General features: G+C 39.6%; 1 protein-coding gene across 3 annotated transcripts in view; it reads right to left on the bottom strand.

The window, feature by feature from the left end:
- Nucleotides 1-15721, bottom strand: part of WIPF3 (WAS/WASL interacting protein family member 3) — a 38169-nt gene extending 22448 nt beyond the window's left edge. For 2 of the 3 annotated variants that reach the window (XM_053949275.1, XM_053949259.1), the window contains exons 1-2: nt 15633-15721; nt 1707-1872 (exon numbers count right to left, since the gene is read on the bottom strand). In XM_053949275.1, the coding sequence (XP_053805250.1) occupies nt 1707-1817 (111 nt within the window). In that variant the 5' untranslated portion in view covers nt 1818-1872; nt 15633-15721. Of the gene's footprint in view, nt 1-1706; nt 1873-14133; nt 14210-15632 lie in introns of those variants that run through there. The other variant, XM_053949267.1, reaches the window with a different exon arrangement.
- Nucleotides 15722-16136: the final 415 nt, after the last annotated feature.

Raw genomic sequence — 16136 nt, 5'->3', positions numbered from 1 at the left:
AAAGCAAAGCTTTGATATCAGACAATAACTAGAAACACATCTAGCATGTATCATGTCACCAAGATTGAGCTGACTCTAAATTCTGCTTATCTTATACAGAGATCACCCCATTTGAAACAGAATGACCCAACTACAATATGAAAACAAGCCTTCTTGTATCAAAACCCTATCACAGTAGTGGATTTAATAGTCAGAAAAGGGAAGGGGAAACAAAAAAATCCCAAACTTGTTCATAATGATCCTTAGGGGTCCTTTTAGCTTTCTCAAGTCATTTCCAATTGGCGTATGTTAGAGGATTCTAAAAATGTCTCTAGATACTTTACTGATCTAAATTTATTAGGATAAGAACATTTGTGGTTTCTGTTGACTTTAATTGCAGTTGTGAGCATTAAGCTGCTCACAATATGCAGCCCACTTATTTCAGCATCTAAGTATAGGTTGTGTACCAGCCCAGAAGAATGGCTAATTGGAAACACTGCTCCTGGTGCCAAACTTTAATCTGAATGCTGAAAAGAATCAAACACTTCTTATTTGATTTGCTGTCTTTATCCTCCTCCTCTTCATCTCCACAACTCATGGGGAGTTTTACAAAATGGTTCAGCCTGTAAAGTAGCAGAAAGAAACTTGCAAAGAAACCTCCTTCTGGAAAAAAAAAAGATAAAATAATAGCCTTATGAACAATAACAAACAAAATCAACCAACCTTCCTAGGAACAAAACAGGCAAAGATGCCAGGGAATGCAAGGGTGAAATGTAGTTCTTAAAAAAAAAATAAACTTGAAGTACATTTGAAGTACATTTTAAGTACCATGTACTGTTTTGCTATGCAGACTAACGTACTCTGCAAATAACCACAGCAGTGATAGAAAAATATATGAAAAAAAGTCAGGAGAGATTTTATGACTTGAATACAACTGTACCAGGTTCTGCTCTTTCAAAAAAAGTGTAAGAATTTCAATGCAGAAATAGGTTATGACCAACTGATCATGGAATTCAAGGAATTACTTAAACAGGTTTTACCATAGGTACAATAATTGATTGTGAAGGTATGAAAATGTAATACCCTGAAAGTTCACCCAGAACATCCTCCTCTTATTGCAAACATGCTGGCAAGGCACATGTTCTGCTTCATGACACACACAGTAATGATCTGCTACAAGCTGTAATTGTTCCTGCACATGTAGAAAAGAATATTGTGCTGTATCCCCAGGAAGACACAGTGTGCTAGAAAGGGCAAAATGTACAGCTGAACACTGCGAGTCTTAATAGGAGCTGTAAGAAAAAGGATGAAGAAATGAATACTTACCATCTGTACATTACCAATACAAAAATTAATTCCCTTTGGCTGGAAAAGTATTCACAAATGCTAAATTCTCACCATATGCACTCTAATAATCTCAAAACCTTTTGATCATGCACTCCTAGCAGTAACAAAATTTTTGCACACGCACCCCAAAAAGATAGGTTTATTTCTTTATAAAGTATACACATGTATGACTGAAGTTGCAGTATTTTCATCCCACACACCAATGGATCATCTCACACACCCCACTTTGGGGACCACTGCTGTAATGAACAGAACCAGTGCCAGCAAAACAAACATCTGCCCCAGATATTTGCTATGAGTATCCATGCCAAAATCCTGTGGGCTCTAAGCTGGCTACTACAGCTAAGCTTTTGCTCACAGAAATGAAAAGTCAGTCTTACCAGTGGTGGTGGTGGTGGTGCAGGGGGCCCTCCAGAAGGTGGTGGTGGAGGGGGCCCTCCAGAAGGTGGTGGAGGTGGTGGAGGAGGAGGTGGCGGTGGTGGCACAGGCATCCGCTCGGATTTCTAGCTTCGCGCAGTTGTGAAAAATATAGCCAAAGTCTATGTCCTTGAGGAGTAGGAAGGGAGGAAAAGGGAAAGTGGATGAATAAAATGAAAAAAACAGAGAGGAATGTGTTTATTCACTGCAAGCTGAAGATCAGCCAAAATATCTAGCTCCCAGCAGACTGAAGACTTTTATACTGCACTGCTTCCAAAAGTACAGTACCCTACAGTTATGATGACAACATACATCTAAAGAGCAAGCTCATGGATCTGGAGCAGTGCCATGAGTACCAAATGCATAGATGCTAGCCTGTCCAACTATTACATCTTGCCTTAACCTAGCCCATATCCCTGAAATGCAATCCTGCAGGGAACTAATCACAGTTGACCACATGTAGACACTCCTGCTGGGACAAAAACTCAGTTGACTTTAAGCCAGAGGTTTGCTGCTCTAAGGAGAGAATAAGGGACATTTTAAGGTTCAGTGGACTTACTCAATATTTAAAGAAAAAAAAAAGAGGAAAAGAAGCCCTCATGATTTAATAATAAATAAAGAAATAATTCTAAAAATTAATGCTTCTATTACCAAATGATATCATATCAAGGATCAGACATCTCAAGTGTTAAAGTCAAGTGTTTTTCCTGCCATTTTAAAATGATAATTTTCACAATTCTTTAGTAATACACTGACAAAAAGGCACATATCTTCCAACAAAAGCTATATGCTTTTCTGTAAAAAAAAATCTTTTGTAGAATGACAGCACATCACTCACTGATTTTCATACCTAACCATGCCCTCAGCATGACTCAGTCATCATTAAAGTTAACAAGAAACCCCTGTATTTCATTAGTAAAGTTGCAAATGAAAGTACTAGGCAGTGCCAAAGAGAACCTTATGCAATCCATGCTTGAAATCTTCTTTTGATAGTGACAATTGGATAGATGCTCCAAACACATCTAGTTTTACATCTTACTCTACATCCATCATGTCACGATTATTTTGTGAGACTCTTCACAATGTCACAATGCCATATGAAACAGTGTCAAAAGCCCCACAATAACACAAAATATGTCATATGCTTTGTCTTTTCTTTCTGCAAGGCTTTATCTTAAGAAGAAATTACGTTGGTTTCTCACATTTACTCTTTATACATCTCTCTAGGTCATAATTTGTTTCCCTGACTCCTGAAAGGTCTTAGAAACATTTTTCACATTTTAATGTTTTACTAAAAATTGATGTTAAGTTAAATAGACCACAATTCCCAGAACCTGTTCCCCTTCCGTCTCCCTTCATTATTAAAAACAGGCACTCCATGCTTTTCTAGAATCATCTGTGTAGGGAGGAGGCATGACAGTTAAATCCAGAAAAGTTCAGGAGAGAAGATAACATAGAAATGAAGCAAGTTGCAGTCTTGAGTGGAATATCTGGCAGTCTTGAGAGGGTTAGATGCAGAGGGAAAAGGCAGTGAAATTAAAACATACATGCAGACTTGTTCACTTCCTACCTAGTGTACATGAACAATATCCCAATTATGTCTGAGTAGTTTTCTCCTTTTCTATCTTGTAAAATACTTAATGAGAGATTAGTCAAAAATTAGACATGCAGAGCCTCTGAAACACTCACTTTCTCCCTTGAGAGATTGTTATGCAAAGGACTGGCTGATCAAAGCACTCTGATCTGTAACAGAATCAGTTACAATCACTTTAATAATCTCTCAATGAAGCTTTCCAAGAAAGCTGGCATCACAGCATCTCCACCATTCTACCCTCATTGTTGCCCTATTCAAAAACCCATCATCAAAAGATATCTCTTTTCCTCAATTAAACCATTCAAAAACATGGACATAAGGAGAATGAGTCTTCCCAGCTAATAATATGTTTCGGGTTAGTATCTTCCTACCCTGCAATACAGGCCTTTGTCTTCATTAAGGATTTAGAATGGGAAATATGCCCTTAGTCAAATTAGGAAAAAAAAAATACAACCCACGCTCCTGTGGCAGACCACATGAATGGCAGCAGGAGGTAGAGTACATTGGAGGCAAGCAGCAGTCAGAGAAAGGAAATGGGAATCAGCTCCTGCTATTTAAAAGTCACAATCTGAAATGCCATCAGATGACTCTTCTAGCTGCCTCTGCCCCAGTGCTTGTTCCTCCAAATGATGCAGCCTAAATTCAAGGACTAGAAACTGTGTGATCATCTACAACCCAAAATTCAGTTCAGAGGAAGGACTGACCAAGTATCCCATTCCCATATACTCCTGTCCAGTGGCATCAGGGCAAAATGTATTCTTTGGGGCTATAACACACAGCCCTTGAATGAAATACTGAAGACACCATATAGCTTTCCTCCCATGTTGTTTCAAACCCTCTACAAATGAACCACCTTTCAGAAAATCTTGCTGACATGCCTTTAGTCTCTTACCACAAATTCAGAGGCTCGATGTCCTGACTTTGGCATACTTTTTGTGTACACATTAAAACTCATGGTTTTTATACCAGAACTATTACAGGGTAATGCCTACACAATGAAGAACCATTTTCCACATAGGGGCTCTATTTGTTCAAGAGTGCTTTGAAAGGAGTACTGCCATCGCACAAGTAGACAGTGTATGCTAATAAAGACAGGAATCTTCAAGCTAACTTACAATAAAAAACATCTGGCTCGTAACATTTAGTCATAAGAGCACAATCTACACTTTTTAATATGTAGGATTGGCTATGATAACCTCTTTTGTATTACTGCAGCAATATCTTGTGGACTGTATTGAAAGAAAACTATGAAGAAGGCTGCAACACTTTCAATATATCAACACACATTACTTGGAGGCCTCTGTTCCTTGGTTAAAGGCTGTATTTCATTCAGTTCTGTTAAGAGCCAGGCAAGAGGGAAATGCTACAAAGGATCCTTAAGGCACATGTGCCCTTTCTCCACTACTCTAAATATGCATATCTATAATTGGAAGAGAGGGGTCTGAAGTATCCCTGAGGGACAGAAATAAAAAGATACCATTCAAAAGGCTGGAAATAGGTGGAGGGGAGAAGCCTGTATGCTTAACCTCAGTTTCTTAAGGCAAGAAGCAATGTAAATCTTACCTTGACTTAAACATCACAAAACAGAATCGAGCCCAACAATTGTAGAATTTTTTGCAAAAAAAAAGAGAAGAAAATCTGAAATCCTGCTTTTTCTAGTCCACTTCCCTACCAAAGCAAGGTTGTACATTTTTTTCTAGTGCTTTCTGAAGTCTAATTTTAGGTGTCCCAAATAATGTGGCTTTTATTATTTCCCTTGGGAAGCTCTTTCCCAGTCAAATAACTCTTTTAGTTCAGGTTGCCTGACATGCAGCCTAATTACTCCTTCTCCTAGTTTAATCCCATTTGCACTCCACTGCAGATGACTCTACCTTGTTCCAAGCAAAATAGTTTCTCCTACTGCTCAGCATCAGCTTTGTGGAATATAAGCACTAATCCAAAAGTACATTTGCAAGGACTTGTTATACTTTTGGAATTGTTTTACTTCTCACAAGGCAGTGAACTTTTCATCAGTCAGAGAACATTATTACTCTTCTCTGATCTCAAAACAATTGGTCTTCTTTTGTTCTGTTGGTAAGGATAATTTTGAACCTGGTAATTTCAGGTGTCACAGATTGTTCTTTGTGTGTTCTCACTGCATGTGCTTGAATAGCAGCTGGGTTTAAGAACAAGACTGCAGTCATCAATGTAAGAACTCAAGCTCCAGATTTCTGAAGGCCCAAATAAAGTCTTCACCCGGGCTTTAATTTGAAGTGTCAGACAAGAGAGAGGAGGTGCAGATCTTTCTTTTTCATGGACGGCCCTCTCAACCTTGTGCTGGATTTGCCTGTGGGAAACTCAAAACTTCTGCCTAAACTCTTCTGTAGCTTTGGTCTCACTTTATTCAGCTACCAGACATGCACAAACTCTGATCCAAGTGCTTCCCAAAGGCCTCCTCCTGAAGCATCAGGAGTTTTAGTGCAGGGCTCACACTAAAACAAAATCCTGCTGGGAGCAGAGATGCACACTAAGAAAACAGTGGATTTTGTACAGCAGCTCACATGTCTCCTACCACACTGACATTCAACAGAATCAACCCAGGTATGCCTGCAAAAACTATTCTAAAATACCTTTACCCATCAAGGAAAGGGAAAGCGTGAAACAGCTGTACCTTTAATTTACTACAATGTCTAGAACGGGAAAAGACAGAGGGAAAAAAAATCACAATTATTTAAATGTGCATAATATGCATTTATGCACTAAAACAACTCTGAATAGGGGTATTTTTTTAAATGGACAATGCCTTTAGATCTTTAGGTGGTATAGTCATTAACATGAAACAACACAGTTGGAATTGAAAATCTGACCCTTATAACCAATTGGAGAAAGGACTGCAAAATAACACATTCATTACTACTGGATTTGCAATCACTGCAGCTGCACACTCTGAAGTAGGTAATTCAGCTTTGGGGAAATGTACAGGTTTTCTTCCTTCAAAGGAAAGGCTGGGGAGATATTTCAAAGATGTGCAAGAGAGCTTATCTATAATATTGCTCTTATTTTCTTGATTAAAAACTGAAGAAAAGAGTAGACCACAAACTGGTATTATCTTTTAATCAACTTTTGTATAATCAAATATGATTTCCTGATTAACTGTACTGTTCTGAATTATAGCTTTTAAGTTCTTATATTTCAACAGAAAAGTCAAATAATTTCAAAATTACCTGTGAAAAAACAGCATCAATAAGTATCTGCTCAACTTTCATGATATCAAAAGTAGACAATTAGCATAATTGTTTAATTAGCAAATTGCCCATTTGCTCCTGTGAAACACCACTGAAGAACAGCTGAAATCACTGGTATGAGATCTCCACAGATCTTTCAAAGACAGTACAACACATGCAGATACAGGGAACATTAAAACAGAGAACAGTAGATGTGTGTTACACAGATCAACTTTCCTGCTGTCACTATCACAAAACTGGAAAATACTTTGAAAAAGCTTCTCTTTGGAATTAGCAGGTCTAGATTCTAATTTTGAAGATAATCAAACCATTTAATATTTAAGCATTGGATGCTACATTTTTTCTTCTTTTTAGAGTGTGAATGACTTTTTGTGTTTAGAGAACACAAGAAAGAATCAAGGTAGAGCCTCTGAACATCATGTCTCTTTTTCACCCTACAATGATACCCCCATTCACAAAATAATCTGCTGCATTTGAGACATTTAAGAACTGTGCAGAAGTGTCAAACTGTTAGAATCTTCATTTAGAGCAGGAAGGCAAATACCCATACACATGCCCATCTTATTTTATATATATTAAGACTTCCACATGTATATTCCCACAGCTGGCTAAGAAAACTCCAGCCTTTCACAATCTAACAGTTGTACATCAGAAATGTGTACAACTTGAGAGAAATGTCTGCTTTCAGTCACCATTTACATCACTGCAACTTAAGGCAGAATCTGACTTTTTCAATTCCATTGGAATGTGCAAACCTTAAGGAAGGGCTCTTTCTCCATTAAATACCTGATGAAACACTTCTAAGCAGCATTTGTCTTCTACAGCATCTGTAGGACTGCCTCACAGCACATAACAGTATCCTGAATTTAAGCCAAGGACTGTAAGTTCCCCTCAGCTTGGACTATTTCCTCCAGGCTTAATGCAGTTAAGGACTGCTTCCCCTTTCTGCCTGAAAAAAGCCCAGCATGACTCTTATTCTGTCAGAAGCCTGATAAAATTGTCACAAACTGTCCAGGGCTGACCCAGAAGGGACTACAGGAATTTGAAGACGCCTAGCTTCCATGTGTGCTGTGGGTAGATCTCTGCTGGGTTCCCTGTGGTGCTGAGGCCAGAAATTACAGTGCTATTCCTCGACAAACCTCCCTTCAGAGGCAAAGCTGCACAGATGACTTCACATCCCTACATATGACTATTACAGGGTGTAGCTTCCTCTGCTCCATGGGGATCTGTCAGAGAAGACTGATTGTAAGGGAGCAGAATAAGAGAATTCATCATCCCTTTTAAAATAAGGAGTAAGAGGAAAGAACAGCACATACCAAGAAGAAGTATGTTGTGCCTATAGTAGTAGTGTTAACCTGAAGTTAGAGAGCCCAAAGACAAATGAGGTAAATTAGAAGTAATTAGGACTTGCACAAAGACATAACTTTTCAAAGGAAACAATTTATACAAAGGGTTTCCTTGAAATTAATACCGCATCATCCACACAAAGACAGATATGGCTTGTTTCACTGCCAGCTATACAAACAATGGTGAATTTGATATACAGCCATTAGCAAAGTTAATCATTGGCCTAAGCTAAAGAAAGTGCAGCTCAGTAGACATTCAAGGTCACGGCCACATTCTGAAGACAACTGTTTACTCTTATACTCCTCAAGAGTATCAGTGTGCGGAGCGCTTGATCTCTCTCTGTAGAGGTAATTTGATGTTTCAGGTTAACATCTGCAAATTTTGCAGCCTCTGCAAAGAAGCTGATTGTATGTTTTCACATAATTATTAATGATCTATTCTTTATAATTATTCATGTATTTATTGACTATCATTTTTATAATACAGAGTTATTTGTAAAGTATACCTGTACACAGAATGGTTTCCACAAAAAAAAAAAAATTCCAAATATTGTTTAACCAATTCCCTTAACAGAAGAAAGTTTTGCTTTCCAATTAAGTAGCTAGCATCAAAATGGAAAATGCAAACAAGGCAGTATTCAGCATATTGCTCTTCTATATTTGCTACAGACAGCTCAAACCTTGTTTTGAAATGCCAGTCAAGTGAAAAGAATTTGCAAATATGGTTATTGGAAGACTAGAGGACTTTAAAAATCCAGTTCTTAAATAATTCTGAAATTTCCACTTTCAACCACATGATATTTTTATCAGAGGTCCGATTTTCACAGCTTTACATCTTGATAAGGTAAATTTATAGAAACCTGCATGCATGTCATGTCAGGCTGATAGCTATCAGCTTAAAAACAGCCTAATACTGGCAATGCAAGTAAAATAAATTCTGCAATTCAACATGCACCATACTTTCCTATAATACAGTTTGAGGCCCCAGCATGGACTCTGGTCATTGTATGTGCTAAGGAGAATTGTCTTTCACAAGGGATGCAAAACACAATGATCTGGTCACCTGCAGGAATAAGATCTCAGGGAAATCCTCACCTCAAAGAAAAAATGGGAAATTTTGATTCTGGTCTTCAGTGAAATTGTGATTACTTACTTTCCATTCCAGTAGTAAAAAGTTAGCCCTAATGGCATTACAAATTAAACTATAACTTCTGAACATTCATTCTCACTTTCATGCCCTTTTCTGTCAATCCTGTTGAAGCTGCTGTCCCATTTCAGTGATATACTTGATAGCTTCATCTCAGATGTTCTTTACACCAGGATAAGGCTTCCATACTTACAAGTACATAACTATAAACTCCTATGTTATTAAGAAAGCCTTGCTATGCTACCAAAACATTGCATTTTTTGCTGTTTTAACTAACTCATTGGTCTGAGAAAATAATATGCAATATGTTCTTTTTCTCCCTTAAGCGTCAAAGCTTATATCAAACTGCCTATGTGCATAAAGGTGTAAATATGCTTTCTTGTACAGAAAATTGTTAGCTGTTTTTAAAGGCAGTGCACAAAATATCTAGCTCCAATCTTACATCCATTTACTCAGGACAATGGTTTTACTTTGTACAATGAACAGCAAATTGCAGTCATTTGCAACTGCAACAAAAAAAAATTCCTGACAAAAGATATTTTGATTTGTAGGCCTAGTTCTGAATTGCTAATAAAACAAAGGGCTGAAAAAAAAACCCAATATGAGTTTATTAAATGGAAGTTTCAGCCCTTTGACTTATTAAAGGTCTTCATTGGTAATTCCTTGGGAAAGGCATTATGTTTAGAGAGGAGATTGTGATTGATACCTACCTGTACACATGGCATAAGCAACGAACATCAGGGATTCAAAAATGCTCAACTAACTTTGCTGCCTGATGAAGAAGGAAAATTATTCTAGGGATTAAATGGCAATATAATTTTTTTTGCATTTATATCTATCATAGGCACAAAAGAGAAAAGTGGTTTTCTTTGAACAGCTCTGAAGTATACTTGCAGAGCAATCAGTATCTGCTACCATCAGACGAAGCAGGTTAAAGATGAGACTGGTTTCCATGAATTCTGGTGTCAAGTTTTATGCTGGCTTTGGACTTCAGCTTTCACATTAACCAGTCTGGATCTGGCCCATCCTCTTTCTTTATTTCACTTTGTGAATATTTCTCCCCTTTCCTTGTGGTTTACCAGTCTCTCCATTCCCACTCTCCACTTTCTTTGCCCTGGTCACCATTCACTGCACCTTTTGCCTGCTGTTGATGCAAGGCAAGGCAAAAAGAGGCATTTCATGTAAAAGGTAGAGTTGGCTGCCCTGGGGAAAGAAACACTGCACATGGAGTAAAAGTAACTGTGCATGATGATACTAAAGGTTCAGCACAGGCTACTAGTACTGAGAAAAACAGAAGAAATGTAGAGCTAGGCTGATCCAGCTCTGAAAAAAATGACAGAATGTGATTCTAGGAGATATGAAGATGTACATCCTGACTAGAACTGGTAAGTATTAATGCAAATGTACAAAGCTCCAGTTGATGGATTGGATAAAAGATTGAAATATTGGAGAAAAACAAGCAGGTCAAACAGCCTGGGCAGAGGAAAGGAGCAAAGTAACCACAGCATACTCATTTTGCAACTACTCCAGGCCTTTGCAACTCTTGGTACAGTCTGTTCAGAGCAAGCCCAAATACCCCCACATGGGACTGCATAATTTATCCTACTGTTAAGTCAATGTAAACTCATGATCACTTGATCCAAGGATATTTTGTACAATCCGCTTTTGCATAATTTCCTTGCTACTTAGTCATTTCAAGGCTAAAAAAGGCTTTCATTCTGCATTAAATGCCCTGTTAGGCCCCACATCTATCACTCACACAGTACCTTACAGAGATAGTCCCCACCCCCTCTGCCAATTTACTAATCTAGGGGCTAATCCACATCTCTTATTTTTTTAATGTCAAGTTTTCCTTTGTTTTCAGTAGAAGTGAGATCAGTTCTTTAGGGTTTAACTCTGAAAATACTGCAGGATAGATGATCTGCAGCAACATAAGTAACATCACTAACATGTTAAGCTGTCCAAACTCATGCAACTGACCAATAAAAACAATTTTCTGTCCAAATCCCAGGCAGAATTTGACAGATATTTTTGCAGTAATTTACATATCCCCAAGAGAAGCAAACATTCCCTCTGAAAAGAAATTGCTAAAACCCCAGTCTGTTTTCCTGGTATATAAGCCTGGCTTGCCTTTTATGCACCTCATGATTTTCTTTATGTGTCTACTCAACTCACACAGAAGATCTACAGATTTTGAACAGATATAGTGTTATTTATTTTCTTCTTTAGCATACAAAAAATGTGTAACTGACTTGGACAAAAGCCAAAAACCTGTCAGGACTATTTTATACACATCAGTACTGCTGCTGCATACATATTTTTCTCTCACACAAAACGATGCCACTTAGGAAAGCAGTAACATAATAACTTTAAAACAATAGGGTATGAAATAGGAACAAAAGACCCCAAGACCTCCTTTGAGATGCAGTACCATATTCTGTTCTTCTCTTTTTTTTCTTTTTTTTTTGTTACTTATAATGAAAAGAGGAAAACATGATATAGTAACTAGAAGTTAAATGGTACAGCAGTCACTTACAGACCTGTGTATGGCTTGTGAAAGGCACCAACACAAAGGGGTTACTATCTCTAAACCTATTCATTCTCTTCCTTCATTTTACCCCTCTCTCATGAATGAAGCAGAAGCACTGTAATTTCTAGCCAACACATCCATTTATCAAGGCAGGCACGGCAGTTGCCACCAGGGTAAATGGAGGATATAGAATATCCATTACACAGAAGTTGCAGAGCAGACACATTTTGTTTAGTTTTCTTAGACACTTGTGAGAGCAGGGTCAAGACTGAGCAAGCGCTTTGATGCTGAATCTTCTGTTCTTATGCTTAGTGAACTTAATCATGTAGGGACTTCTGGCCCAGTTTTCCCCCACTTTTCACTTTAGCATTTACACTGTAGCTGTAGCATAGCTGCTATGATGCTCTGCTCTGCCTGGGCTGGCTGCAGAGTGACACCATTTGCACCACAGAGAGTTATCTATCTATTTGTAACAACAGGGAAAGATGACACAGGGTCAATGCAAAGAAGAATTAGGCTCTCCATGCATGATCTTATTTGAGAGAGAGATATTTCTGGTAGTGAAATCTGTTTCAGCTGTTGTTTCAATTACCATGGCATGAAAACATGCTTTTTGCATCTTGTGAGAAAATCCTTTAGCTGCTTCACATTCTTTCAAAGCAATCAAAAGGCAGGTTTACAGCTGTCATATATGTAATACTGGATGAGTCCACTTCACAATACTTAGAAGTCAAATTAAGGTGGTGTATTAAAAAAAATACAATTTTGTCTGAAAATACAGTTTCTTTCTTTCCAGTCTGGAAGCCCCAAGGACGTTTTATTCTGTTTGCAAATACAGCACTCTTTATATCTCTGTTCATCCTGGCTACGAAGCCACCAGACAACCCTGATGCAGAATGACCACAGATAAAAAAGCAACTGTGAAGTACCATTAAGGTTTTGCTACTATATGCCCGTTTTCAGAAAGCTCCAGTCTCTCAAAGACAGTAACTACTTTGTGTGAGAACACAGACTAATTGAGGAAGATCTATAAGAACAGTATTAAAGGCAGCCCAGAAAGCTGCATCTCAAGGCTGCATAGCAGCCACACTGGTAACTCAGTGTAATGTGAGTACTAAAGACTTCTAGATAAAAGACTTTACTGGGTATCTCACTTGATTGTTATGTTTATTTAGATACTAATTTCACATACACTCTGAAGAAGATGGGAATTTTTATTCTGGCACAGCAGAGCTTACCATCATTTCCCCAGAGCTTCAGCTTCTGTGATCTCATTTATTAGAACTTAAATGAACTGCATAAAATACCCACGCAATAATGCAGCAGATGCTCACACACATACAGGATCAATAACTTACAGGGCAAGAAAGCTGAGCCTGTCCAGTCTCACCTACTTTGCATGACTGAACAGAACTAGTCCCAGTCATAGAGCACAGAAAAGAAAAGCTTCTACAAAAGCAAATGTGTCTGAAAAAATAATGTAATTATTATAGGTGAGTTATGACTTATAAACAAAGAGATTTTATATCAGTCTTTTCACTGTTTTGATTCTCTTTGGAGCTAAATTATTTTAAAATATTAATAATTAACTTTTTAATATTTAACATAAGCTAATTTTTTTAGATGTAAAATAGTAAATTGTGTTATTCTACTTTGGAGTTCTCAACATCTCTCTCTTAAAATGTGCAAGTATTTTTCTATTTGTTATGACTAAGATATTATTTTCTGTTCAAGGTCTTCTTTTCAGAGGACAACAAGTTTCCCAAAATATGGACCTCATCAAGCAATAAAATTACTACGCATAAAGATAATAATGCTAATAACTATTAGCATCTGGCTATATCCTGTTAGGACATTCAGCAAACAGTGCTGACTTTTATGGTGTGATTGCTGAGATGTGACGTGCTATGTTTTGATTTATTTTTAAAAAACCAACTATATAAATACTTATTGCAAGTTCAGATTTAATAGTCATTATGTACAGACTCCAAACATTGGCTGTACATTTCCCCACTACAGTAACAGAAATTGAGATGTTACAGGATCTTTATTTAATTTCCTCTTGTAGGTGCGGAAGGAGTGAGAGAAAAAAATAGGAAGTTGCTTTGTATTATACTACATGGTTTGATAAATACAGTCATATGTTGCTCTTTCCAGTGCAGTACAATCACAGAATCTGAATTTCAAGTGCATCTCAATTCTTTTCAGGCATAGATCCAAACCAGCAATAAATTGAGCACTGTAGCTAATGAATTAAACATTGCATCTGCCCCTAAGCAACCAAAGTCTGTATGCAAAGCTGGTCAAACTATTTATACACCCCGTTTTTAGAGAATATCTATCCTTTATTAAAAAAGACAAATAAAAAAAGTTTCATACTTAAGTTTCATACTTAAATTGCAAGCCCCATTCCCTAACCTGCATCTTCTACAGGAAAAACATCAACTCCCACAGCATTCTTTTTGGTTATGAGTCTAACCCAGATTTTGCCATCATCATCTACAGAAAAACAGCCAAAGCAGTCTATCAATTAAAAAATACACACTTACGCAATCTGCTTTAAGGGTCCCACACTGAGCTCCTCATATGTTATCTTACACATGGAAGCCGGTACCTGACAGCAAAGCAGACTCAACCTTTCCACTGCACGCAGGGCAATGTCCCGTACGAGCCGCGGGTGGCAGCAGCGCCTGCACCGCCTGCGCATTCCAGCCTGTTTTGGGTCACAGGTTCACGCAGTGAACGGGAACCATCCCCACGCACACAAGTGCCTAACAAGTGTCCCAGCTCCGACTGCCATCACGCAGTAAAGTTGCATTCATTTCCTTGATCATGTGCCCTATGGCTTGTCCTTCAGTACAAAGCATGCGAAGTGAAGATGCTAACAAAGATTATACAAATACATGTTGTGAAATGAACAGGAACTTGTACTGCATACACAGATGGAGAAACTGAAAACACTGATTGTATCAGGAAGCAGTTCAACGACTTGATTCATGCAGCGTGCACAGTAACAGGTATCACTGCTATCACAATTTCAGCAATATGTCACTGTCTGAATCAGCAGGAGCACTTGCAGACTTTAGCCCATAAATCCAGACTGCTCCAAGACTGTTCTGTAGGGAAATCATCAAACTTTACCTTACATCAATGCTTCCTCTCCTAAATCAGACTTATTTTGCTATCTTTCAGAAACCTCGCTTAGTAATATTCCACTTTCAGAACCAAACAAAACAAAGACATGCTGGTCTCGTGTCCTCCCTGTTCTCAAACTTCTGAATTTCTTGAGTGACACAAACCCAGTCCTCCTTCACAACCCCAGAGATGCAGGCTGTCACATAACCCATCATCCCTATGTCTTTGCAAACTTCGAGCATATCCAAAGAGAAATAAAAAATCCGTGTGCTATCCTTTACCAACACAGTCCCTGTCACTCTGAATTAGCGCCAGCAGGCTGATGCGAATGTCACTAGATTTTAGTCTCAATTTTATCCATGTTAATTCTTATTAAACCTTTAAGAGCTTCTTTCCAACATTTCTCCAGCATTCCCCCTCCAATATGTACACAAGTATTTAATACACGGTACTTTTCACAATCACTCGGCCCCGTTTTCTCGGCTGACCTATTCCAGCACATCTACTTCAAGGACAAGAACTAGGAAAAAAAAAAAAAACAAAACACAACTTCTTGCCATCCACCTCCGCCGGAAAACAACCTCTGCTTGACAAAACAGAGCAGCACCCCGCACAGCCCGTGCCTGACCTCAGCCACGCTTCCTCCTCCGCCGCCGGGAGTACCCACATCCCAGGGGCGCGGGTGTCGCGGTCACCCCGTGCCCTCGCTGCCCCGCGAGGGGCCGGGGCCGAGCCGCAGCACCAACTGTGCCCGCCGAGTCTTCTCTGACCCCGCGGCTCCGGGGAAGTCCCGGCCAGGACCGAGGGAAGGCAGCGGCGCGCCCCCGCCCAGCGCTCCCGGCTGGCCGAGCTGTGAGGGGGGCCGGGGGCACCGGGGACCCCCAGCCCCGCCGCCGCGCCCCGCCGCGCCCACCTGCTCGGCGCCGGTGCCGTCGGGGCCGGGGCAGCTCCTCCCGGGCAGAGGGCGCCAGGTACGGCGGCCGCCCGTCTCCCCTGGCGGGGGCGGGGAAAGGAGGGCAGGGATCTTAGGATCCCGAGGGAAAAAAGCCCGCCCCGGTCTTCACGAGGGAATAAAAATAAATATATCTTTTTCAAAGTAGTAATTTAACACACATGCACACACATACACACGCCGCCCACCCGCGGGCCGCACTTTCCATCCCCACTCCTGGAGCGCGGCAGCTTTGGTGCGAGGGTGAAATCCAGCTGCAGCCTAGTGCACCCTCCCACATGCTGGTGCCTCGGCAGGGCCAAAGCTATTTTTAAAAGCCCACGTGAATGCCACAATGCTGCCCCATGGCACGGAAAAAAAGATGGCACTACCCTGTCCCCCTGCCCAAACACGTCCACCTGCCAAAACACTTCTGCCCTGCAGTGCTCTCTGGGCTTTGCACTTGGAGCTGGCTGGGCAGCCTTG

This window comes from Vidua chalybeata, chromosome 1 (genome assembly GCF_026979565.1).
Source record: "Vidua chalybeata isolate OUT-0048 chromosome 1, bVidCha1 merged haplotype, whole genome shotgun sequence".
In the NCBI taxonomy this organism is placed as follows: Eukaryota; Metazoa; Chordata; class Aves; order Passeriformes; family Viduidae; genus Vidua; species Vidua chalybeata.
This window is presented reverse-complemented; position numbering and strand designations above follow the sequence as displayed.